This window comes from Harpia harpyja, chromosome 4 (assembly GCF_026419915.1).
Source record: "Harpia harpyja isolate bHarHar1 chromosome 4, bHarHar1 primary haplotype, whole genome shotgun sequence".
Taxonomy (NCBI): domain Eukaryota; kingdom Metazoa; phylum Chordata; class Aves; order Accipitriformes; family Accipitridae; genus Harpia; species Harpia harpyja.
In genome coordinates this window covers 32,213,306-32,240,758 of record NC_068943.1, presented here as the reverse complement: position 1 = coordinate 32,240,758, position 27,453 = coordinate 32,213,306, and the positions used below count along the sequence as shown (strand labels likewise).

Below are 27,453 nucleotides of genomic sequence, written 5' to 3'. Positions count from 1 at the left end.
TTTTAGACAAACAGGTTTATAAGGTTTATTTTCCATTGCACATACATGGATTATATACAAGTTAGTAACATAAGTTACTTCTTAATTTTCTAAAAGACTGTTACAGCAAACACTTGCCTTTTTAAAACATCAATCAGAAATCAATCTAAAAAGGTAAATATGACAATATTTTAAAAACGAAACAAATTGCACTTTGTTAGGGAGAGTCAAATACAGGTTTGTCTATATGCTGTAACAAACTATATAGCAGGTATTATTACAGTTAGAAGTAGCTCTTGCAGTCCGTTTTTACATTAATAATTCTTTTCAATTTTACTTAATTAAAAACTGGTGGATATTTCAAAGACTTTCTCTTCTTCCTAGTATTCAAGATTCATCACATGAAATGCACTAGCAACTAAGTCTTTATACAATTGCTATTCAAATATAAGAAGAACACCACACCTGAAAATAAGGAAAAAACTAAAACATATTGATTTTACATGTATCATGAGATGGAAAGTATGGAAGGTGTTCAGCAATAAAGACCTGTCCACTACTTACATAAAAGAAGATTTTAAAAAATAATCACTGCACACAATACAAAGGGTGGGGTCATACTGTAGTTTTTAAGTCTCCTGTAACAGTAATATTCCTCATTACTGTTCACAGATGAGTGTTTCCATAGCAAACCTGTTCTCAAAGTGTCGAATCTTTCGGCAATTGACGGCTTCACGCTTCTGAATTCCTGTTTGTATCAGCAAAGAACAATGGAGGGTAAACAGAAGAGGGGATGAGGTATGTCAGAGACATAATAGTTTTACATTTGCTATAATAAGATGGCACCAGAAATCAGAACCACCCCTCCTTGGCCCCCCCTCTCAGAGGGAACACACACAGGCACATGTTCATACGTAGAAGATCAACAAGCAGGCAATGATCCTGAAGGTGTGGTGAACCAAATCGCAGTACTGGTTTAGTTAAAACCAACCTGCCAACCCTGCCCAACTGGTTAGTTTTAACCCAATCTCCCTCTCTGTGTGTTTGTAAAAACGCTTGTGGGGACATGAGAGAGGGAGCAGCAAAGGAATAAACCGCAACAGGCAAGAAAGAGCGGACTAGTAGTATTTAAACAACGTCATCTTGGAATCGCAGAAAGACAGATTTAACCAAACTCTGGCCAAACTAATGCTCGCTGCCAACCTATGCTCATCATTTATTACCACAGGATCAACATACTGAATTCTGAACTGGATTTTGCTGTTAAGACCTTTTCATTTTTAAACATTGTTCTAAATTATTTTTACAAAAGGTATTTCTTTTCCTTGTTTTCCCAAGCAGTCAGGTCCAACAATATGACTAAAGCAATTAAAACTGCTTCCATGTACACTTGCACACCACATACAACTTAAAAAAAAAAAAGAGAGAGAAGCAAGTCTGAGTAAAATCTGAGTGAAAATTTTAAGGCAGTATTTAATAGCTTGTCAAGACTCTTCCAAATGATGTTTTTCAAATATTTTCCACGAAGGAGTACCAAGCACTACAGTTCTCCTGCGAAGACAACGCTTACTCACATTGCACTGATGCAAACAGGAAGACGTGGACCAATTTATAGGTGGCTTTAATGACAAGAACCGCCTGCAATTCCGTACTTGGACTACAAGGCTATGGCTTCTCATATGTTAAAGGTCTTTTGGGGAGGGGTGAGTCAAGAAACAAGATTAAAGAAAAGCATCAACGAAAGCCTGAACCCCAGAAAACATACCCATGCATACACACACATTTTAGCAGCTCCTAGCTCACTCACTGGGGCCTCGAGCGCTTTTGCACAATAAAATGACTTATTTCCATACCTACACAGAAAATATCAGGCATAGTTAAGCCCACAGAGCCGGTTACTGCAATAAGCAACCCTTGCTTTAATAAGAGTTATTCCTTTCAACACAATCAAGCCTATTTATTGAACTCGAGCAGCACTGAACTTTCTGCCAACACAAAAGATTGCAGGAGGAACACTTACCTTTCATGGCTTCCTTGCGCTGCAGTTTATACGTTTCCTTGCCACGGCAGAGGCGGTAAATAAAGAATCCCAGCTGATCCACATTTTCAATGCGATCAGTAACAATCATCTGTTCATGAATCAAATAGGACTGAGGCAAGTATGTTCCAGCCTGTTGAACAAAAATATAACAGCTCTGTCAAAAGCCATCTCTTCATGGTCCAAGTACACAAGAAACACTTCGCAATGTGTTTCTTTAACACAGCTGTGACATATCTTCTTTGAATTCTTTCAAAACACGTATTACCCACAGAATTTTATTCCAAATGTGCAAACACGACTGCCCTGTGCTACAGAAATAAATAACGATTATATTCAAAACGGTGACAAAACTGCCACCGATGCATACGTCCACCGCCCTCCTGCTACAGTAATGTCAGCCTTCAGCAGAGTAGAAATATTTCCTTCCAGAAGCACCCACCGTCACAGATCAGTCCTGCACTTATCATCCAAAGTTTTCACTTAATTAACAACAGCCCAACAGACCTCAGTGGGAACTACTCCCAAACAGGAGTTGGGAGAAGCATGCAAAAGCCATGGTGGTCTATCAGGTGTTTTAAGGCAATACACTGAAAAAGGGAAGAGCTGTGACGACACGCGAAGGCTTCCCAAGCCTTTTCTAGTCCCTTCAGTGTTATTTTGCCACAGCTGAAACGATGGAGGAATCCGGCTCTGTGCCCACTGCGCTGTACACAGCTGAAGATGCACCTACTTAGCTATCAGCCAATTTCCTAATACTGCCGCTGGTAAATAATCATCAACTTTTTGGAAATATTACTTCATTTAAGAAATTCTGTTAGCGTGATTCTAATTTATGGCACTAGAGAAGGTGCTGTTTGCTTTCTAAAAATAAAATGATCACTTATTATGGCCACAAATTCAGCTTCTGTGGTGAAAGATCACTATATTTTTTATTGACAATAAACAATTTGAAATTTCCATTGCAAAACCAGACTGTCTTTTCAGTCCAAGCAACATGTTGAGAAGAAGCTGATTACATGCTATTCTTTTCAGTAAAGAGAGGGCTGTATAAAATCCACTTTAAATTACGAAAATCTTCTTCAGCACATACTATGAGGAAAACAGCAGTAATTTTTTTTTTTCTTTAAGGAAGAGCTTGGAAGACTTCACACTCCCAAATCATGCCACATATTATTTGGTAATTAAATCACTGTACATTACTGTATCTTAACCCCTGGTCTCTCCAATTTCAGCAGCGAGCTCCGAGGGAGCCCCGGAGCAAAGCAGGAGGGCAGGGTGGGCAGCAGTGCCGAGGATTTGGGGCAGCCTGCGAGGACACTCCTGGGCTCCTGCCCTCCAAACTTCAGGACCTCCTGGATGCCCCCAAACCCAACGTTCTCGGCCCTCCTGGGGGGGCACAAAAGGAGGGGGAGCTCAGTGCAGGAATTTCCTCCGCCCAGCTGCTGCAGGGGCAATTACCCAGCACCGGCATCCAGCAGAGCCGCAAATATCGTCATCTTTGAGACGTCCTGTGCATCGCACGCGGTTTAAGTCGGCCAGTTGGCTCAACAACGGGAACGAGGTGGATGAACAAATAAACCCGGGTTTCAGCCTTGTTTCCCAAGGAAAAGAGGTCTTTCACTGTCCGCATATTCAAGCAAACTATCAATACATAGAAATGCGGTTCTTTAGGCTAAAATTATGGCTTTTTTTTTTTAAAAACAAAACAGACCAGAGCACCTCCATTTTCATAAAATGCTCTCTGCGTGTATTCAGAGCTCATTTTAATGAAACGAACACTTTAATTTCATATATTCTTTTCCTCGTGCAACCAGTGGGACTGCAGGACAGTGAACAGAAATGTACTCACTTTGTGTATCTGCACAACAGTTGCCCAAATTTCAGCTACAAAACATTTAGCCTAATTTTCCGAGACATCAAATGCCCACAGCGCTTTGTTAATACAATAAGAATTAAACAGATGTCTCATAAAATTAGGGCACTCACTGTTGGGGACAATGATCAAAACAGGGAGTTTTTTCCACAGATTTTCAATTAAATGCGTGATGCCTGGTTATCCTCTTACTTCTAAACCAAACATACTTGATTTAGTACTAATGACAAACTAGGAAATTAACAGATTTTAACAGTGGAATTTGTGTGAACTAAAAATGGAAACAAAACAGCATACAGAAAGTAAAAAAATATGGGGTCACCGAGTTGTACAGACACCACCTCATCCTTAGGTACAGGAAATGAAAGTGTGGTTAAATAGCCAGTCTCAAAATAAGCAGCAAAAAAGCAGCAGAGGACTTACTTGTGAAGCCATTTTTCACATGAAGTTTATTTATATACACAAACCACTCAGAAATGGCTAAAATGGTTCCTGGAGTCCTAATTCCAAAGCCTTGTTTGACAGATGCAAACCCGAAGATGAGATTTACAATTCTAAGGCTACAAAACCCCAGTAAAATAAAATTTAAAACACTCTCCCCGAATCTTAAGCACAAGTTAGCTTATCAGCTCTCTTCCCCGCCCAGAGTGTTTTGCTGTTCTGTAAAGAAACCAGAAGGCTGAAAAACAAGGTAAATAGTATTTAAATCTGCATTAAAAGCATATGTAGGTAAGAGTTAAAAAGATAAAGACAATTCATATTAAACTAGTAAGAGACCCCATTAGATTATCTACTTTGGCCTCCTCAATTTCACAGGCCATTACGTTTCACCCCGTTACTACTAACAAACAGCGTGTCCCCGTGGTAGCGATAAGCCAGCCAGCGCCGGCACCAGCACCACCGGCCAGGCAGCAGTGCTCAATTATCAAACCCTGCTGGGAAGCGATTAGAAGTTGCCACAACAGTATACTGAAAACTCACGTTCGGTTGTTCAGTGATTGTGGTATCTCAGTCCTTTCCATGGTCCTAGTTTTTAAGGACACTGAATCTTGTTCTGAAGTCTGGTGCTTGCAGAAATCAGGAATCTGGCTATACTAAAACCCCTCTTACTTTAACGGGCTTTGCTAATCATACAGCACGCACAGCGGATCCAACACACCTCACATACATGACCCTCAAGCCACGGGATCCGCTCAAAGTAGGGGCCAACCCTCGGGACCTATGCCTTAAACAATGCCCATGTTAAAAGGGTTTCCCAATATACCTATTTCAAGCCTCTCAGCCAACCGGCCTTAGTCCAGCGCATACATGCTTTATGGAAACTTAAATCACAATGGATTATAAATTAAAAACCACACAGACTACTATGAAAGAGTCTAGGTACACCACATTTACACAATTTTATCAGCCAAATTTGTAGCGTCGAAGAATAAAATCAGGTTTGTTTGCCTTCCTCTGAATTAATAATTCCTTCATGATTGTAGTTAATTAACTAAGAAGGTTATAGACGTTTTTCTCTTTGCAAAGATCTCTAGTGATCAGTTAACTTTCTAACACGTGTGAATGTCAGAGTTCTGGCAAAAAAAAAAAAAAATTCTCCTTTTCCCCTGTCTTAAGAACAAATTGCTTACAATTTAACCGTACCTTGATGTTGATGAGCAGCTCCAGGAAATTTTTTGGTGGCATAACAACTGAAGTGTTCAGAGGAATCACATAGCACTTATCCAGGCTAAGGTCAAGATAGGCAGTGAGTCTCTGTTGAGGAAATATTTATTCTAATCAAAATAACAAGAACATCAGAAAATTCACATACAGACTTTGCTAAACTGCTATTGCCTCGTGTTGTTCAAATTATTGTTTTGTTCACTACGAAGTCTGTCCAACAAACTCCAATTTGAGGGTAGGTAAAGGCAGAAATAAAAGGCACTCTTGATGAGAGTTTAGATCAATGACAGCTATTTGTGCAAGGCAGCAGGCAATAAGTAGCTCAAATGCACTACAGTAATGAAATTACAAAGGTTTATCTGTGCTGTTATGGAATCAAGTACAGTATTCATTTATTCCTAGTGCCTGCATTTTGAAACAACAGGGCAAAAAACTTGCTCTAATCTCCATGTTTCTGTATTTTGTTATAGTGTAAAGGGGAAATGCTGCTGGTAAGAACAAAACATGGAAGAAATACTGTCGCAGATAATGCAACAAAAATCCTTTTCTTTTCAAAAATACTACTGACTTGAAGTGTTAATGATTATTCATAGCTGAATTATTCTCTTTATAGTACCTGAACTGCAAAATTTGCCATTATTTGACAAAAACAGAGATATAAAAGCCCAGGGAATTATCCTGATGAATCCTATGGCTCTGTTCACTGAGCTGTATTTTACTGCATCTGTTCTTGCTAAAGACGACACTATCTCAAGCTGCTGAAAGCTCTAAGGCTGCGGACATGTATAAAATACTGAGCACGAAGAGCCCAACAGTCAAAATAGTACCAGGACAGCAATCACCAGTGCAACTAATCTCATTACATGGGAGTAAGTGCTGTGCCTATGGCAAATGATCCTTGCACTGACCTTTAGAGCAAAGCCTTTAACTCATTAAAACAAAAAGTAAATTTCTAGTATTATATTGTTCCTACTCACTTCTTACCTACTGCTTTTTTTTTTTTTTTCTGATTTTCCCTCTTTAGAGGCTTTGCTCTAACTCTTAACAGAAGCTCCCTAAATATATTCAGGAATATTTTTAAATGACATAGCGCAAGCAAGCAAGCAAGCAATGTTTTGCTCCAAATCTGGTTATGAATATTTGATAGATAGCACCCATTTTGCCTGGAAAACTTGAAACTCTGAAGTTTGCATTAAAAAATAGGATGCTTCCCTATTCTTCTTTTTCAGCCTTGCTTAAAAAAAGCTGTTCAGTGAAGTCTTCAAATTTTCACAGAAATTTAGCTTCCTGAAAACCATCTGTAGAATATTTCATCGCTATCAGACAGCTTATGTCAGGCTGATACAGAAAAGAAAGGCTTCTAATTGTTTTACAGCTCTGTCGTTAATACTGAGAGCTGCAGGCCTGTCAACTGCCTTACCAGAAATTTATTACCACAATTCCTATCAAAGCTGTTTCTACAAATAAAGGAAGAAACAGCTAAAAGTGCCTTTAGGAATCACAGTAGCCTGTGGTGCACAAGGAAAATTTAGCTTCTGCTAGGCTTCGTACAGCATCTGGAAAAGGAGCTCTCTTCCATGGTCGGTCAGCTGGTCGCTTCCTTCCCTCTCTGCTGCTGCTTTGGGGTTTTTGAGCTACGGTACGAGAGCAACCTCTGGGGGTGCCTGAACATACCTCGTGACGTCAGACGCAATCAGCCCCTGCAAGCTGGGGTCAAAGCTATGACCCACCTTTCTAAACTTCCCTCGGCACCACAGCAGTTGGTCAAATTCTGGCTCGGTGGACTTAGCACAGCAAGAACTATGTTCTCTTTACTTCCTTGTACTAAGGAAAGGAAATAGCTCTAAGATATTTCCCTGTTTAAAAACAGAACTGTATTTGCAAATGGTGGTTTACAAACTACCCCATGATGATTGTGTAATGCTGTACTTTGTATGCCCAGTTAATTATTGCTTGCAGCCTGCTGCTTATCAAAACTTTTCTGCTGCCTCCTCCACCCTCTGCTTTCCTCCACCGCAATAATTAGGCAGTACAGTTATCAGGATGACTGAGGGGGAACATTTTTCAAGTTTTAAATGCTTTCGACTTCTTCAGAAATATTTCTTACCCGGTGGAAGTCATGGACGATATCAGCAGGATCACTATCAGCAAACTCAGGGACTGGCACACTGATAAATTCAACATCTTCCTCCTCCAGGATCTGAATATTTTGTTCAATCGTGTGGTAGCGAGCACTCTGAGCCTCTGCCCCAGGCTCAGGTAAACTTAAGCCGTCTTCAATGTACTTTATTCCACAGAAATACACACCACCCTGCTAAAAATAGTAAACAATCCAGCAACAAAAACATCAGTAGCCTTGTTAGAAGTTTAAAACTAATATTCTCAAAGCACTGTGGAGAAGAAAAACTTGTCAGACTAGATGAGATGTTTTCCCTTTCATTTGATTCATACACCAAAGTAGGAGCCAGTTGCTATCTACAACAGGACCATGGGCAAAACCTTCAACTGTACTGAACCCAGAGGGAGTCCTTCCCTTGAATTCAAGGATAACAGGATCCCAAAAGCAGGTTCTTAAAATCTAGTTTTCTATTTTGCATCCATTATCCGTGGTACATTGCATCTTATTTTTAGAAAGACAATGAAGTTCCTATGTCTATCTGCATGCATATTATTATTAAATTATGATTTAACTGCAGTCAATAATTACAATTTAAAACACTGAAACTGGTCATCCAAATCACCTTTAAACAGGCAAGTCTAACTCTGAATTTGGTCCTGCTTGCGGCAGGGGTTTGGACCAGATGACTTCAAGAGCTTCCTTCCAACCTCAATTATTCTGTGAAGTTGCTTAGCTTTGCAAGGCTTCAGGAGTTTTGAAAGTCAGTTTCTAAAACAATTTTAACAGTTTTAAAAGACAAAAAGGTAATAAAAAGAAATTAAAACAACTGATTTGTGTCCTTCTGTCACGGTACGTGTGGCAGGTTACCCAAGTGAAGTGTAAAATAAAGTCCTGAGTCAGAGGAAGTCATACACCAAATTTATAGGCCAGATAGTTTTAGAAACATAAAACTTACGCATATGCACATGCCATCAATTTAAAGTTTTACATTGAAAACATGTCTCCAGTGCAATGTTAGCTCAATTCCTGAATGCTTCCTTCAACCCAGATCTCACTCATAAACAACTACCACAGGTTTGAATTCAACAGCACTTTCAGTTTCAGCTAGCTGGCTTGAGAAAGGTGGAGCACTGTGGTGCTGAGCACAGATGAAACCGCATTAGTAATACAGCAAGCCTTCAGCTACTCCGAGCTTGCTATTTCCACCAAGATACGCTATGCTGTTTAAGCATCATTTGCAATGCTACTGCTCCCCTGTAAATTAGGTTAACGTGATAGCCAATGAGACTATAAACTGCAAGTTCAGATAGAATTTCTCATGTTTAATCACTTTGCCTTCCACATTAGCAGCTACTGAAAAAGGGGGGTGGAGGGGGAAATAATCCTGGTAGCAGGGACAAGAACACAGAATTTCTACCTTATAATTATGTGCACTAACCAGTGGGCTAGAGGGATTCATGTTTTGCTATTACTCTCCCTTTCTGACCCTGTGAATCTTGCAACCCCGGCAGTTTCCAAAGGACAGAAGGTGTGCTCACGCCACTCGGGCAACCAACCAGCACATCCAGTGCTGCCCTGTGACAATTCGCCCCGAGGAAGAAAATATTTAACTGGGATCTCCCCCGTTTCAGGTAAATGCTCCACTTCCCTGGCACCACTGCCTCCACAGGGCTCCTCTTGCAGCAGTGCCGTTTGTTAAAAGACTGAAAATACATTTTGTCAGAGGTCTAATCTTGTCAGCGTGGATTAGACTTGACAGAGCATGTTTAAACCACGCTGACTGTGGTTCTCCCAAGTGCCCTGCAGGGCCTGTATTTCTCATCCCTGTGGAAGCTAGGAAGGAGTAGAGTCACTGCACTCCCTGACAAGCAGTCCCTTTCCCATGCATTAGCAGCACTGCACACCTCTAGGAAACCTGGGGTCAAACAAGGAGGCTTTCCAGGGGTTAATCCACCTCCAGTATTCGGCACTGCAAAGCAGGAGAGCAAGCAGGTCAAAATCTGGGATGCGACTGGGGTTCCTAAGCCCTACTCCTATTTAGATATAAACCTTTCTCTGCAAAGCAAGGTTTTCAAAAGTGTTGCTCTCTTCTATTTGCCAGCTTTGCGCCTGCCCTCCCCTGCCAACAGGTTAACTTCAGAGCAGGCGATACACTTTGCTTTTAGAAAAGCTGAAGTTTTAGGAAGATACATATGGAAGTAGCAAGGCTATTGGGTTTAGTTTGTTGCTCCTCTTCCCTCTTCAAAATGTTAGGGCATAACAAGAGAAAATTGCAACCCTCCCATAAAAAAATGTATTTGACTTACCTGGAATGCAAAGTATTTGTAGAGATAGGCACCGCCCAGGATCACACCAGCCAGCATAAAGGCCAATCCAAAGCACATGCACCAGCACCAAGCCCTCCTCTGCCCAACAGGCACAGCATCCTCAGGGTCCTGCAATGCATGAGAGAGAAACCGAGACCCTCAACACACTGTTCCCAAGACACATATGGCAGCAGGTACTTCAGGCCCAGCAAGTACAAACATCGCACCCATCAGAAAAGGCTATACGCGCTTTATCACAATTGTTTAGAAACGTATTTTATTTGGTAAAGTTTAAAACAGACCTATTCAAGTTGAGATTTAGGGAGACTTGTACAAACAGTCACTTTTAATGCCACTGTCACTGACTAAATCAGTGGACTTAAGTCTTAAGGAAAAATTTAACAAAATCTCCCAAGATACCTAGTAACACACAGTGAGCCACTTTACGGATAGCAGACAGAAAAATATCTGTTCTCGGGTAACCTCCGTGCAACAACAGCAGGGCGAGGAAGGCAATTCAGAAAGGTCAGATCCTTTTTTATCTTGGTATACGCAATTTAAGTGAACCTGAAGAACCAACAAAAGATCAAAGGTAGTAAGAAAAGCAAAATATATCCTTTCCTATGTTGTTGCACCAGGACAAAAGAGACTTTACCACCTCTTTGCTGGCAAAACAATAAAGAGTGGGAATGAAAAAAAGATGCTTTGTAAGTTGTTGTTAAGGAAGCTTTCTGCTCTAAGACAGCATTGGCCATGCCTCTATCTGCTGTTCGTGTTATGCTAAAGGAATAACAGGATGTTTCCCCTTTGGGGCACTAGTTTGCATAATCATGCAGTCCCCACAGGCATCCTAAGCAATAAACTGCTGCTTGCAAAATCTTTCCTCTATCAGCCACATTACAATGCTCTTTCCTCCCCTAAGTGTTTGCATAACTCGCATCCAAAAAAAAAAAAAACCCAAAACAAAACAAAACAAACCCCCATCTTTGAGTCACCCTCTCCCAAGCCATGATAATCCTGGGAAAATATCAGAATTCAAATAAATACAAAGCAATTCATTACCCCTTTGCAACCAAAAAAACAATAGGGTAGAATGATGATCAGGGAAAAATCATTATGGCCAAATAAACAAAAAACCCCAAACCAGAAAATGGAGGAAGAGCATGAGGGAAGCGCTTGAGAAGGCATTGATAGCTACGGTTACCAGTCGATGTTCTGCCTCATGTGGGGGGCTTTTTTGCAGTATTTGCTGATTAGGATGATTCCCCACTTGAACAAAGTTGTGGCTGTAGTCCCCACGCTGCCTTGGCCCAGTTGGGAAGGAACTCCCCTCATCTGGCCGAAGCCATCTGAGCAAGTCTGACACCAGAAGGGATGGGGACCCTCCCTGTAAATGGTGGGGAGAAAGTGGCGCTTCCTGAGAATGACTCATCCCAACTACCCCCCAAGAGGGAGAATTAGTCTTTAGGAGGGACTTGCTTCTTTTCACTGATTATAGGGGGAAATTCCTTGGTTAACAAACTAGGTAGCTAATTCGTACGTAGCTAAAATTAGGGGATGTGAAACCCACCTTTGCAGCATACTGCAATTATCTCTCATACAGAAGTGGCAATGCAACTTCTCTGCCAGGCAACGGCTGCCAAAATCTGATTCTGAAATATTTAGAGTCAAACTGAAGATATTTCACAGATTTTGTTTTACGTTACCTTGCAAACTACAGCAGTAAATTAGATTGTGAAATCTCCATCTTTGGAGGTTTTCAAGACTCAACTAGACAAATCCATGGCTGATCTTGCTTTGGCAACCATCCCATTTCTATGGGGAGGTTGAACTAAATGACTTCCAGAGGCCCCTTCCAACCAACGTTTCTGGGATACATTAAAAGGTAAAGAGAGAGTGGCTGGAAAACAGTTGTCATGGACTGAAAAAGCAGAATGAAAAGGCAAGTAACAACTTTTAAAAGTTTTTACATTACTAATTATTTAAGGAATTCAGTGTAAAGAATTACAGGATTACTACCTGCGTGGTTTTTAACCTGGCTGTCTGCAAAGACTGTGAGTAGGACTTAATACCCATGGTAATCTAATTAACTTTCAGGTCAGGTTAAGATTCACTGTGGATTCTATAAATCATCTCAATTATGAATCTAAACCAGCTAAAACAAGGATTTTTATTTTTATGTTGCCCCATATCATTAGGTAACTATTTCCCTAGGTATTTCAAAGCATAAAGGACACCCGATTGAAACTTTTTTAAATAGCCGTCATTTAAACTGCTGTAACTTAATGTCAGAAAAACGGGTAGCAAACTGGCTCTGGGATACAATGCCAAAATATTCCCTAGTGAAGAATATAAAGAGTATCATTATTCTTTCCCAGTGCTGCTTTTATCCCCCCCTGCTTTTTTAACTCCAAGCAGAATTATCCATTAGTGGAATAACTGCCTCTTCCATTTTTACATCATTTTGTAAGTTCAGAAAGACTAACAAAATATGCATCTGGGAAATGGTGCAGAAGGCATACACAGTGTGAACACCTACTGGAAATGAGGATTAGTATCAAGTTAATTTTGCATAGGCCACAGAAATAATCAGAAAATGGAAAATAATTTTTACACTTTTACCATGCTAGGAGGAACCTGAAGGACAAGTTTATCAGTATTCTGCTCTAAACAATTTTGCTTTGATATATGAGACGACAGATGTAAACAACAGGTTTAATACAACCCTCTTATCCTCTACCAGCAGCTAGATTTTATCATCACTATTTCTGAAGGCATGCCTAATGTTGGCATGTTGAACTATTTTGTATCTGTAGTTGTCTATTGCATTGATTTGTCCACAGCCTACTGAAAAAAGCACACCAAATTTAGAGCAAGAGTTCAAGCCCAGTTTAGCCTCTTGCTTAGGACAGTGCATGAAAGTACCGCACCTCAGTACAGAGGAACCACAAGCGTTAGGTAACACTGAAAACAATTTATGCCGTTGAAGGAGAACGCACAATTGATTTCCTCTTCTGAATCTGAAAACTAAGTACATCATCAAGCAGTTTAAAACCACCTTAAATTAAAATATTGTAAGTAACCCACTGAAGCTAAATTACACCCATATTAGTCGCTGTCCTCTGGCTAAGCTGGCTAAACTTTTCTACTGTTGCCATGACAGCTTAGTTTGGGCTGAATTGACCCAAAAGAATAATTCAACCCTCGCTGTAAGACTCTGACCCTCCGCACTGCAACAGAAGAAAGCGCGACGGATGCTCACCCTCCTTCCAGGTGACTCATGTCCTGAAAGAAAAAAAATGAAGTGAAAGCAGATCCCCACTAAGAGGGACAGTGCTGAATTAGCACCTCTCCCCACACAGTTACGACTGCACTTTGTTCCCAGATAGCAGTGCTGGCTTCTGAAGCCAGAGCACACCAGGAGATTGCAGCCTCACTGACTAATTTTTCCCTAGATCAGCGTTCCGCTGCCAGAGGTATCTGACAAAAGAAAGCATCGTGTTCTTGAGGTGAAGACTGACGTCTAAAAATATGCCTCTCTACTTTTGTGAGCAGTATTAATTAATCATTGCTGTTCTGGTCCTTTTCTTTCCCCTCTTCTGCTTCATCCCTGCCCCGTGTACCTCCAACTCCCTGGTGAATCCCCAACCTTCAGATGATGCCACAGAACTAATCTTCTCTGATGCAAAATGCCTTAGGAGGAACTGGATGCAAGCCCAACACTGGCTTGTTTCCTTGATGAGCTGATTGTTCTAATTGGAAAACATTTGATTAGCCTATTTCCCATGGACAAGACATGAAACAGAAGCATCTCTCTGCCACTTGTACACCAAATCCTACAGTGTTAAAATTAAATGGTTCAGAACTTCCCAACCTGAATAGCTTCAAGCTCTGCAGGAACAATTTTCCTGTAGATAGGAAACGAGAAGTATTAAATTCTCTATTATTTGAGATTGGCAAGATTCAAATCTGTCATCTTCTCACAAAGTTACAAAAATGACTGCAGTTTTCAGTAAAGATCCCTTCATCAGTGACCCCAGCAGCTAACGTAAAGCTGCACTCTGTCTTCTTACTGGAACTATGAAACACTGTGGAGATGGACAAATGATACCACAAACTATTTACCAAAGCACCTCTCAACTACAGAGAGATCTTCACAAGAACATATTTATGACAATTAGCATTAACTGTTCTGCAGTGGATTAAAAGAAAAAAAGAAAAGTTAATACACCCTAAACCTGCAAACATTGGCAGTTATGAATGGCTACTGGCCATACATTCTCTTGCTCTCTTCAGTTCAATTTTAATGCTACTTTTTTTCTTTAAATAAATGCTGAATTTCAGAAGGACCAAATTCACATTTGGGGTAACATGACAAAATTCTTCTAAGAAGCTCCAATACTGAGCCACAAATGTGTATAATTAGACTTGGTAATTATTCAGATTTTCCCCTTGTGGCTTTTTGTACATAGTGGAATGTAATTGCTTTAACATTATAAAAGTAAAGCAGCCTAAAAACTTACAAGGCATATGTCTAGTTCATGTTAAAACGGGTGAGAAGATTGTCAGACCTTGTTCCTTTGCAGAAATTAAGGACACATCAATTATATGATTAAAAAACCATAATCATATGAATCGATTAGGTAAGAATCCACCTAAACCAGATACGATGGATATGCTGTGGGGAGTCCAGAATATTGTATGATCATTGTGCAGCTACGCAAAACATAATGGCCCAAATTTAAAAATAGATGTGATAGCAATAAAAATAATTTTGGGAGGGGAAAATGTCTTTCAGAACCAACACACAGTCTTTGATCCACAGAGAAACCAGATGCAGAGTATTACTGAGTATTACAAACATTACTAAAAATGTCTGCAGCATGATACACAAACCGTCCATAATTATGCATCTAACATATGTATATACACACACACACACACACACTTATATATATATACACACACACACACACATACAAAAGCTTAGAATTAATGTGGGTAGAACTGGCTGGAAGCTGTTCAGAACAGTTTTCTTCCAAGGTCCTTTGCGTGCCAGTTAGCTCACATGGATGGACACAATGCAGTGGGGCAGAGTGAGCTTCCTAAAGGCAAATATTGACCAACTGCAGCTTTAATTAGTGGAATGGAGAGAAGAGAAGTTAATGATGATTCCCTAAAAGTGTTTTTAATGAGGGAGGCTAAAAAGTCTTGAAATAAAATACTGACCAACGGCTGTATAAACTGAATTCTGCCGGTCAGGCTCACCTGCTCTGACTTGTAAATCTGACATCTGTAGAAAATCCTCCCAAAAGACAGTCAATTTAAAATGAACTTAATTTAGAAAGAGCTCTGCATTCCTCCCATGGTATTCCTGCCTGAATGCTGCTCCAAGCCTGGTATTCTATTTATTACTTGTTGCAGATGGGAAATTAAGGCAGGCTTTTGCAAGACTCCTCACTTGGCAGATGCTGCAGATCTGGAAGGCCATCATACTGATCTGCCTCTCAAGTAGCAATTTTATGCTTCCTAATAAAATTAAATTTAAATTTTAAGTACAATGATCTTTTAACTTGCTAGTTGGAAAAACAGACTCTATATACAATAGATGCTTCAGAGATCTCTCGCTTATCACAAGGAGTGACGTATTCTTTCTACTCAGATGATTAAGCCTGAAAACAAGCTATGGTTGTTTATGTGCAGTTGATAGCTGAACACTGCAAACCCTTCTGCGGCAGCACTGCCAGTTCCTCTTCTGTCAAGATGGACAGGGACTTGTCCATCTGGCCAAAGGCTCTCTGCCTAAAGAACAGCATAAAACCCAGACCTTAGTTCTGGTGTTGCTTGCTGCAGTCATGTAGCTTGTATAACCAAGGAGATTAAATAATTAGAATTATCTATTAGGCAGTTGGTACCATTAACCTCTTCCTGTATTTCTAGTATCTGTATATGCACTCTAAAATAATATTGTAAATACAAATCTGTTGTACAGCACTAGGAAATCCAGCAGCGAGAAGAAAATACATTTCAAGAGACTTCCGAAGTTCAAAGTCCAAGGTCATTTTTATGTTAGTTGAACGCTACCTTTCACCAAATAATGGGGGTGTTTCATTAAAAAATGAGGTGTCTGTCAAATGACTCATTTCATGGCTCAAACATCATAACCATCATGGAATAAAAACATTAATATAAGCAGCCAGCTCAAGATCATGTTAAAAAGGGAATCAGTGCTGGTGGATAGGAAGGAAGTTGCTTATATCGGGAAAGATGGAGGTGAAGGGAGAACAAAAACAAATCACAACATAGGCAAGAAAAGGGGAGCAGGAAATAAAACTGAGAGAAACATGGTGGAACATGAAGAGTTCAATTTCTCTGCAGAAAGTCAACGAAAATTACGACTGTAAAGTGAATGTGAAGGATATGAATCAGCAGTTCACCCACAGCTATGTGATAGATGGACAATAAAAGAAGCTGTCTTGGAAGAGTAATCCTGCAACTCTTAACTCATGTGAGTAATCCTGATTTACCTAAACACTGCCTTCAACTTCTGAGATAAGAGATTACAATACTTGATAGCAGCCAACAATTAAAGACGGGTAAAGAGGAAGAAGCCTGTAACTATTTAGTCTGCTGTTTTGATTAAATTTGGGAGCAGTATTGTTAAGAGCGGTTATTTTTATTGTTAGCTTTGGTCTTACATGGACTAAAGTGAAAAAAAAAAAAACAACCAAACCCAACCACACTTACTTAAACGGTCTGAAAGTTGTCTTTGTAGATCAAGCAACGATCTTCCTCAGGCAATTCACATATACATCTTTTGACTACATCCTCATCCCAGACTGTACATCAATTGTACAACTAACTACACGCTATATTTTACTCTGTTTTCTTCAAACTGTGTTCCCCAACTTTCTCCTCTTTTCTCTGTCCAGTTCCAAGATCTCCCAACTCCCTTCGCTCACCACCAAACCCAGCGGTTTCAAGCCTTCCTATAATTGCCTGTGTCTATGCGCCCCGTATCTTTCCCCATCCCAAAGGAGAGTTCTCCAGTCTCTGCCACCTGCAGAGTACCGGGCACACATTATTTCCATTTTCTCCCTTCATTACTGCTACAAGATAAACCATTCACCGCATCAGTGTGCTACACCCTCAGAAGAGGAGCTAGGCTGTGGCCACAGCAGTGCTCTAGCCCTTTAGCCCACCCCACCAGGCAGCACTCCTGTGCATCTTGTCCTGCCTTTTCACTGTCAACACTCAGGGCCAAGCATTGCCCTCCTTTCTTTGTCTGTACAGCAATTAGCACAACAGGATCTTAGTACCATCTTATATTCTTTCTGAACATCAAGAAATACTTTTTTTTACTGTGAGGGTGACTGAGCACTGGCACAGCTTGGCCAGACTGGTTGTGGAGTCTCCATCCTTGGAGACTGTGCTAGACGAGGAACAAAGCTCCACACATCCTTTATTTCCTTTGCTTTGGGGCTTTATGATTCATCTGCCTCCTCCCCCCTCCTTGCACACAACAGGAAACTTCAACAAAACCTACAACACTTGGAAAATGTGTTGTCTTTAAATGTCTGGACACTGAATTCAGAAGTTCTTGTGCCGCTGACAGCCACAGAGATCCGCAATTGCCACTGTACTGTACTGAATATCAAAAGTTTTCCTAAGTTTGGCTAGTGAAGGGGTGGTAGAAGCCAGGTTTTTTATGAGGTATATAAATGTTGATGAACTTACCTACACATTTTCACAAATTAGAATGATGGAAATGTGTTCTGCATTCCACACCTATTTTTCTCAGGTATTTTCAGAAAAGAGAAGTGGTCTGGTGCAACAGTTTGCAAGTCACAGACCAAAACATGCAGATGAAAGTTTGCACAGATATCTGGCAAGAGGTGCCTGAGGGGTGTTTATTTTTTTAAAACAAGAAACCCCAAACCTAAGAGGTTATATGCGACATTTTTCAGAATACATTTTGCTTTCAGAAAACAAAATCACTACACTCTTTATGCTTACAGCATGTCAAACATGGCATGTCATTAAACTGTCCAATTTTGAAAAACGCTTCATTTTTACACATTGCCAAAATAAACCTTTTTCCCCACCTGCATTCTTTGACTTAGAATTGACTTGTGTTCTACCATACTTATAAAAACTACACTAAATAAATCTATAACTTTAAATGCAATATTTCTCTCGACTTTATCCTGAATTAGATCAATGTTTGAAAACAGGAACTTAGAAGGTTCCTATTCCACTTAAAATGGATCAATACTAAATTATCTTTTTGACCTTGATTGTTCCAGTTCCCGTCTCTTCCTCATCCTGCTTGCTTCTGATGTCTGAAATTTCTCTGCTTTTTTCCTACCACCGCCTGAATCTCAGACATCAGTATGATGGAACGCTGTGTGGATTTAACCTAGATTTCTCTCAAGGCTATTTTCCCAAGCGGTGATGGCTCTTTCACCCAGGAGATCTCATTAGTATGCACATATGCACCACTGAGCCTCAGAATTTAATAACTCTGTTCCCAGTTCAGCCACAGATGGTATGTCATCTCAAGCAAGTTACAAACACCGTGTGTCTCAGTTTGTCTCAAAAGTAGAATCTACCATCACAGAAACCACTCAGGAGGTCTCTAGTCCAGCCTCTTGCTCAAAAGGAGGGTGGACTCTGAAGCCTGTCCAGGTTGCTCAGGGCTCTTGTCAAGTTTTCAAAACCTCCAAGGACTGGCACTTCAAAGCTTCTCTGGGTAACCTGCTCAGCATTCCGTGCTCCTCTGATTGAAAAATATTTTGCTTATACCCAGTTGGAAACTCTCCTTTTTCAGTTTATGGCCACTGCCTTTTCAGTCACCTCCCTGGGTGCCCGGAGGCTGCTGTGAAATCCCCCCGCAGCCATCTATCTCATCTCCAGGCTGTAGAAGCCCCACTCCCTTGGCCACTCCTCAGAGGGCATGTGCTCCAGCCCCCGACCGTGGTGGTCCCCACTGGACTCACATCAGTTTGCCAATGTCTTTTTTCGGATCAGAAAGCTCTCAGCCTTCAGCGATCCCAGCCGCTCGTGCCCGGCTGACTGTCCACCAGGAGCCCAGGGTCTTTTCTCCATGCGGATCGGCTTCCCAGCCAGGGGGTCCCCAGCCCGTCCCGATGGAGGGATAAGTCTGTCCCAGGTACAGGACCTTGCATTTGTTATTTCTGGAACTCATGAGGTTTTGTTCAGCCCATTACTGTAGCCTTTTGGGGTCCCTCTGAATGGCAGCCCTGTCCTCCAAAAAAATACCTTCCTAATATATGTATTAGTGAATTAAGATGCACAGTACCTGTACAGCAAGCAGAGCTCTCCAAGTGGAAACCATTCTACATGCAAATACAGAAGAGCATTTAATTGTAGCACTTAAGAGTATCTGCACAGGAGAGCTGACCTTGAAAGGCTTACATTTAATTACGCCCTCTTTCTAGAAGAAACTGCTGTAACAATCCGAAGGGCTTCACTGCAATTAAGACTATTCAAAGCCAGAAGTGGAGCACCCACTCCAGTACCCAGCACCTGGCTGCATCGCACCCTGCAGAAACACAGACACTGGCCAGTGCACAAACACCTCACCAAGCAGCAAGAGAACTTCCCAAAACTGCAAACCTTAGGCAAGACAACTCACTGCACTGTGCAGCAGCCTCGAAAAGTCATGTTCAGCCTCCCGCCCTGCAAAGGGTACTGCATTTTCAAATGTGTAAATGCAAGGGTTTTCTACGTAGACTGTATCTTTTAAAATAAATAAGTAACTAGACCTTGGTGAATCAGCAACCATGTAAGATCCACCCCAGAGATCACTGCCCCCCCCCAGTTATGATCTCCCCAGCATACTCTTTTTCCACGGTCTTTCCACAGTCATTCCACCGTCTCATTCTACTCTCAAAACAGCAGAAAGCCGCAATCAAAAGCAGGAGTTTGCTGAACCCTAGGAGGAAGACAACCACAAATTATCCAAGGATCTGCATTCAAGGAACTCTATACTCTTAAAATGCCTGTGGGTTTTATTTTTATGTGTGTATATATGCATATATAAAAAAAATACATTATATACTTAATAATATAGAAACTTTATAAAAATATTTGTATACACACACACAGACACTATTTGGAAAGGGCAAACAAAATACCAACTTTTTTTTCCACGACCTCTATAACTGTTAGGCAAATACTACTTTGCCCTTTTTTTCATGGTAAATTTTGTAAGGCTGGTGCACAAAGGACCCTTGCTTGTAGATGCTGCACGGATCACTCAGATAGGTGCTAGAGTCTCTACATGTCCGTTGTGGTCCAAACCCTACGCCACGTGACGTCTGCTGCAAAACCATTCCTGGCTTCACTGCAGAGCCATCTTATTAATTATCTTATTCCTTTGGTTTACCACATCTGTAAAATTAGGACAGATATCTGAGTTTTATAAATTAGCATGCTCTTCATCTGTAGAGTCAAAGTAATTTCCACTGAGGATAAAAGGCAGTACATAAATAGGAAGAAAATGAATGTTGTATTATTTATATAGATCAGGAGACTAAAAACAGATAATGCTAACCTTTGTCAGTCATAGCATAAATGGGGCAGGGAGGGGAACAGGAAAAAAAAAAAAAAGGAATCTATGCAATAGCTAACAGAACACACCACTACTTATCCCAGCTGTAGTTCTTATGTTTGAAATATGTTGTAATGTTTTTGGAAGCACAGAATAAAGAACATTTAAAATGACTAGGGCTTAAAAATGCAGTATTTGCCTTCGAAGATATTTCCTGAGAGTCACAGAGAGAACTATTTGATTTGTATGTAAGCTATTTGGTGCCTGTAGCTAGTAGCTACTGGACAGAAAATATGTATAATGCCGACAAATATTCCAAAGTCGCAACTGCAGAAGAGTTAACTGAAAACATTACTGGAGGTAAGTATGCTTACCATTCTTATAACCCCCCTCAGATAACCATTAGCATCAAAATTGCTGGTAAGAAAAAAAATGGAAAACACCACAAAAATAACAAAGAAAACTGATTTATTTGAGTTTGTAAAAACAAAACTGTTAGATTACATTTGCAACTGTAAACATTTCATTAAAATACTTAACAGGAAAAAAAACTCATATAAACACATTATATTTTGAAATGAAACTTTTCTTGAAATAGACATTCATATGTTGGATTAAATATTCATTATAATGGAAAGAGTCTAAACCATTTCCCTTGGAAATGTTGTTGATTCCAAGAACATTTTCTTTCAAATGTTTGTTTTTACAAGAAAGGTCAGCATTTCATCTTGATCCACATCTTCAGAAATGAACTCATTTAGCTTTTCCACTGAACAGAACTTTTGGTTCCAACAGCCTCTGTTTAAGTGGTGCAGTTTAAGCGTTTAACTATGCAATGTTAATATCCAAACTAGTTTCTTGAAGCTTATCAGAAAGAAAAGAGTATCGCATCACAGAAAGACAGGAGTGAACTTAAGAGAAGTATTTATGGCATTAACTATAACAATACATTACAGCACAGGGTTGTTTTTCTAGATATTGCACTATCTAAAGCTTCATCTAATTACGGACTTTGCCACATGACAATGCTAAGGAAAAAAAAAGTTCTCTAAATACATTTTTAGGGCAAGGGGCCTCAGTCAAGTATAAGTTTGTTAATCTGAAAAGAGAAACTATTTAGAACCATGTAAAGTATTTGCATTGTCTCTATGCTCATCCCTGCACTGAATTCATATAAGCTGTAATGATATGTACGGACGCCAGCTCTTGCTCAGACCGCGAAAAACATAAATGATACAAACAACTGACGAAGCAGTTATCACAAAGGTCTGGTTAGAATACATCCTGTTTGAAATATTAAATATCATTCTTCTGGGAAATGCCTGTGTTTCCAAACCAAAGCTTTGTACTTGTTATTCAGGTCGGGAAGTGATGAGAAACAGAAAAGGAAGTGAGATACGGACCACTGACAGAACTCCACTGTCCCACCGGTTCATTTTCATCGCTGGGGGGATGAGGACGACACAAGCTCTTCCAGATCACCTTCTGAACTTTTCTGATTCCAAATTCCTAAACTTACTCAAAACAGCAAGCGATTTTCGGAGGAGCACCACAAATTTTTAAGATCTTGTTTTTTTAGTATTGTTCCCTGAATTGCTGGCAACCTCCATGGAATAGCTTTGGGAGCCACACGCCTGAACACCACAGCAATCTTATTTTCAGGAAGCTGCACTACTTAACCAGTAGCAGACATTTGCCATGTAAAAGGATACAGGGGACGACATCAGCCACAAGGCTTCTTTTCTTAGGAAGTGTTCCTCACGAACAAACCTTGCCACAAATTTTGTTTACGTAAACTCAATTTCCCTGAATTTATGCTTGCAGGTACCCATAATGCCAAATAAGTAAGAGAATCCTGGATACCCTTTGTGCCTGAAACTGGAGGGTTTTCATCTGAGGTTTGGTGGCTTTTCATTAAAAGTCAGAGAGGAGAAGGGGGAGAGAATTCAGTTTGCTAGGATTTTTTTACTTCTGGTCCTCTTTTAAATAATCATGCCTTAATCCAGAATGCTCTCACAGACAGCAGAAGCTGGTTGGTTTAATGACCTAGTTCCATCACAGAAAATACAGGAAAATACAAAGACTGCTCTTTCCCAAACAGTAACTGGTGAAAGGTCTATAGAAAACTTGCTGGAGGAAGGCTATGAAGGGAATAAGGAAGCTTCTCCAAGAAAAAAAGAAATGAAGAACAAACAAAACAACCTCAAAACATCCACCTACAGACATGTCCTAGAAAGCAAGAAAACCTGCTTTCCTGACAGCAAAACAATAAGCACATGACTATTTATTAGTGTGTATACCAACATATTTATATAAATATGTTATATAGTATTTATATATATACACACAGAGTACAGCAACTGTAAAGCTAACACCTTTATTTCAGAAACATCTAACACCAATTACACAAAATCTAAGGGTTTTTCTACATGGAAAAATAGCGCTCATTAGTTGCTCAACAGAATTTCCCAGGTGCACCCTCTTACTCCGTTACAAGTGCCTATTTTAGCATGCTTTAGAAAAGATTAAGCTAACTGAAAAAAGAGATTAATTTTAGAGTGTGGAGTAGTAATGTTCTCATAAGGAACAAATGCAGGACGCTGCTGCTTTTAAAATTAACATTTATACTTTCACATTGAAATCTCTGCAGATACAGCTACCCAAAGGTCAGCTATGATACGCGTATGAATCCACAGCTTCCGCGCACGAAGCTGTATTTGGTAAAGATGTGCTGAGTGGAGCACCCCAAGAAAAAGAAGGGGGGAAAAAACAAAGAAGAAAAAGGTTGCCACCTACCCCGGCAGAAGGGAGCAACTGCCTGAGAGTTACTGAGGGCCCAAAGAGCGTTGGGGAGGACTTAATCTATTGAACAGACTCTGCAAAATGTCTGAAGACTTCAACTATGCTCAGAACCATCTTTGGCTCTCCAAAGATCTATTGTAGGGAGAAATGTTAAAATACCGCACATTGTTTGTTTGTTTGTTGGGAAAGTGGGTCATAAAATACCCTATTGTACTGACAACGAGCAAAGCGGAAAATTAAATGCAGCCTTAGATCCTTCACTAAGAGTATTCTGTATTTTGGCCAAGAATTATGGCACAGAAGTATCATCCCAACAGCAGTAACAGAGTTGTTAACGGTTGCCTACAGTAAGTATGGAGTCACTTTCACAACACGCAATAATACTGACAGGTGACTTATGCAGAGGCAGGATTAGCACTCTTGATTTTTAAACTCCTTTTTAAGTAGCATACTCCAATGCATAAGACCATTGCCTTCTGCAAAAGCTTTTTTTAAGCTGTTGTTCCCGTGATACAACCCCTACTCGTCTCCCATCTTCCTCTCCTCCCTTCCCCAACTAATTTCCTATTAGTGTCTGCACCAGAGGTTATCAGGCGAATTTTGGCGAGATGAGAGTATTTCTATGCCGCATCATCAGCATATTTTGGCCGCAAACGGTCTTTAATAAGCCCTAGGAAGATTATCCACTTGAGAGTAATCCTGCGATGGCAGACAGAGTGGCAGTCTTCATGACACCGTGCCAGAAAAAGCAGCAGAACAAGACCGTCAAAGAACAAGCCCAAAAGCTCATTCCACCCATCTTTATTTCCTGGACATTTCAGAGTATTTGGCTTTATTCATCAGTATCAACTGGTTTACTAATATCTCTTGCTCAAATCTTTGGAAGTTCTTGATAATAAAGTTCTGAATGTGCAATTCTGCTGATCCTCTTCCATTCTTAAGTGTCTCCATTTACTTCGAGGTCAGAATGCTTCCCAGGACTTTCTTCATAAAAGAAAGTTTCATAATAGGTTGTTAATATTTTACATATTCATACTTGTGATCCAGATTTATGTATCGTCCTACAGAAACAACATCTGTAAAGATATCAGAGAGGGGAAAACAAATGTCCCGTCCCATATATGCTGTTTTGGAGGTGTGACCTTCTTTCAGTCTCCTAGAGTTCACTCTTCTATAGACATTCTCTTATTGCCTTCAAACCTCACTTGAAGCAAACTGTTTTCCAGCAATGAAGTGGTATGAATAACACATTTGTCAGTTGTGGTTTATTTTTCCCCTGCCCTCCAAAGAACTGCACAGGCAGTAGAAGTTCCTTGTGGAGGGGGTAAAAAGATTCGTTTCTAATGCATTTCTATTAAAGAAGGCAAAGTTCAAAGAGTATATCTTGCACTTACCTCAAAGGTATCAAGTTTTACAATGGTCCTCAGTTCCTTTTTTTTGCCTGAGATTTGAGAATAAATGCCCAGACTCGAAGATCCAAATACTTCTACAGCTACATGACATAATTTGTTTCAATACTGTTAATCCTGCATGGAGTGCATAGCCTTTTCTGCTAAAACTACAGGTGACTGCTGTACTCAGATCTGCTTTTATTTATGCTCTAAAACATGCAAGCTCAAAAAAAGCTTAGTGAAGAGAATTTTGCATACTGGTAGGTGTAGGTCTGCAGTTCTGCTGAGAGAAGATGGAAATGTGTCAAGGAGAAAGTCAAAGGCTCAATGTCCCTTAAGAGTGCTCGTTTGCTTTTAGAATTTTCATCTGTACAGAGCATCAGCTCCTAGCATGCTATTTTAGGACTGTTTTAAGCCTTGTTCAGGCACGTTCATCCCCTGATAACAGTGCAAGAACTTGTAAGTAGCTACTGTGAGACCAGACCACCTTTTGACCTGGTTAATAAATGTTTGCAAGTTTCATTTCTAGGCAAGGAAAGCAGCACTAAGACCTGAGCAAAGTTAAAGGCAGATCCTCTATCTCATCCTCAGCTGCAAAAATTTACAGCTCTGCGTTAAGGAAATCATAGTCAAATAACATGCTTCCGTCAGTATCTGGAGAGGGTCAGGAGCATTTGCTCCCCAGTGTACAATTAGCCAGATGTATTTTGTTTGTTTAGCAGTAGGAAGGACAAGCCCAAATTGATAGGCTATCTGGAAACAAACATCATCCAGGGCAGATCTGGATTCCAAGGTAGTATGAAAAACCTGTTTTCTGGAACTTGTAGTTTGTGTCTTGCTTACGTGCTTGGTGTCAAACCGATCACCGAACCTGGGGTCGGAAAGGAACTCTACAGCTCAAGATGGGCTCAGGGTATCCATTACCTTCTAGAGAATGGCACTCTAGGAACAACTAAGCACACAGATCATCTAATGGATTTCCTCTAATTGCAAGCACTTTGAGTAATCATACTGTCTCATTTGTTGTGGCACACTGTTCTAAAGACTTAAATACTTTGGTCAGAGTTTCATAAGTGCAATAGAAGTGTGAAATGTAACCACTTGCTGTACCAGGAAGATGTCACTAGAAAACATATTGCGGACGCCCTTGGCTTTGAAATGACAGCAGATTCTGCAGGTAAAGAACCTGGCCCCATCAAAAATCACAGCAAAACCTACACCAGGGCACAACTTCCTGCTAAAAATTCAACAGATATTGTCTTCCCAGGCAGAAGTTCATCAAAAAGATTTAGGAAATTAATAAACACTATCTTTTTTTGCAGATCCAATCTGGCAATTCAGAGGCCTGATGCACAAAAGATTGTGAAAGCAAATGAAAACAGCAAGGCACACTGTTTATGTGCAGCTGGCCATTTTTCAAGTTTTCATGCTCTTTTCAAAGAGCTTAGAGCAAATTACCCTACTCCTCATTAAAAACTGGGTTTGATTACAGGAGCGCAGAAACTGCAACCAGAAAAACCTTTATATTCTGGGCACTTCTGCACTTCAAAAACTTTCGAGTCGAGGCCGCTGTTTTGTTCCTTGTTGCTGCTGTTTGGAGAGGCGGAGGTAAGGCGACAGCGACTGGAGTTTGGGTGCTGTTTTGACGGGGGGGGGGGGGGGGGGGGGGATGCGGCGGCAGCTCTTTGTCCCTTTTATTTAAACCAGCCCAGGTTTCAAGGCGAAGTTCGCTGTAACACACACAATCACCCGGCTCTGCAAACACGGCCAACCCTCCAGCTTCACCCTCGCCTGCCCTGAAGCACCGCAGGTTTGCGAGCTCGCTAGCAGCTTGCCGGACTTATCCCTGGGGTGGGGGGATTAAAGACGGAGCCACCCGCTTTTCTCCAGGCGAACCAACTTGCACGACCGACCCCAAAAACACCGAAGGGACGTCCCGACCTCCCCACAGCAGGCAGAGGTTTGGGGACGGGCTGCGGGACCGGGCGGGAAGCCGGGTCCCGAACGGGCAGCCGCCTTAACCGGGTCCGGTCCCTCAGCTCACCGCAGGTCCGGACGGGACGCCGCAAAGGAGACGGAAAAAAAAAAAAAAAGCCTTAAAAGCCGCGCTGGACACAGGCCAAGCGCTGTCGGGCTCATCATAAAAAAATAAAAATAAAAAATAAAACCCGAACCGCCACAAAAATCCCCAAAGTAGGGAGAAGCGGAGCTTCAACGCTCCTTCTCCTGTCAGCCATTTTAGAAGCGTGAGGCGAGCGGGGCGGCGGGGCACACCGCTGCGCAGCTTTCCCCGCTGGCCCGCCCGCGGTTTAACGCCGAGGGGAAGAAGAGCATATAAAAAAAAAAAAAAAATCATTCCCAACGCGTTTCACCTCCCCTGGGCAGAGCGGAGCCGAGCCGAGCCGAGCGTCCGCCGCCGGTCCGGCCCCAGCGGCTCGATCCCCCCGCCGCCCCTCACCTTGGTGTCCGGCGGCAGGATCAGCACCTGGCTGTTCTCCTCCTCCTTCTTCGCCGCCTCCTTCTGCGCCAACGCGGAGTTGAACGATACCTTCACCATGGCCGACTACCTCAACGCCCCGACACGGTAGGAGAGAAGGAGGACGAGAAAGAGAGCCCGGACCGACGGCAGCTCCGAGGACTGCCCTCCTGCCTTATCGTCGCCGTCCCCCCCCCCTCCCCGCCGCCGCCGACCTCGCCGCGA

The 27,453-nt window shown here is 41.2% G+C and overlaps 1 protein-coding gene across 2 annotated transcripts; it reads right to left on the bottom strand.

Moving 5' to 3' along the window:
• ITM2B (integral membrane protein 2B) lies at positions 1–27,453 on the bottom strand. Of its 2 annotated transcripts, none has more exons than XM_052786126.1 (6): positions 27,211–27,453; positions 9,984–10,112; positions 7,666–7,872; positions 5,538–5,648; positions 2,000–2,150; positions 1–727 (listed from the first exon to the last, which is right to left on the bottom strand). In XM_052786126.1, exons 1-6 carry the CDS (start codon positions 27,307–27,309, stop codon positions 639–641), a joined length of 786 nt encoding a protein of 261 aa, XP_052642086.1. In that variant the 5' UTR covers positions 27,310–27,453; the 3' UTR covers positions 1–638. The 2 variants fall into 2 exon arrangements, with proteins under 2 accessions (XP_052642086.1, XP_052642087.1); XM_052786127.1 differs by having other exon boundaries at positions 7,666–7,869.

Bases quoted from the DNA above. Each gene is read 5' to 3' on its own strand.
- ITM2B (XM_052786126.1), bottom strand. From the start codon at position 27,309: ATGGTGAAGGTATCGTTCAACTCCGCGTTGGCGCAGAAGGAGGCGGCG. The intron at 5,649-7,665 runs GTAAGAAATATT...TTTCCTCAACAG, and splicing joins TCGTCCATGACTTCCACCGG to AGACTCACTGCCTATCTTGA. The intron at 728-1,999 runs GTAAGTGTTCCT...TGATACAAACAG, and splicing joins GCGCAAGGAAGCCATGAAAG to GAATTCAGAAGCGTGAAGCC.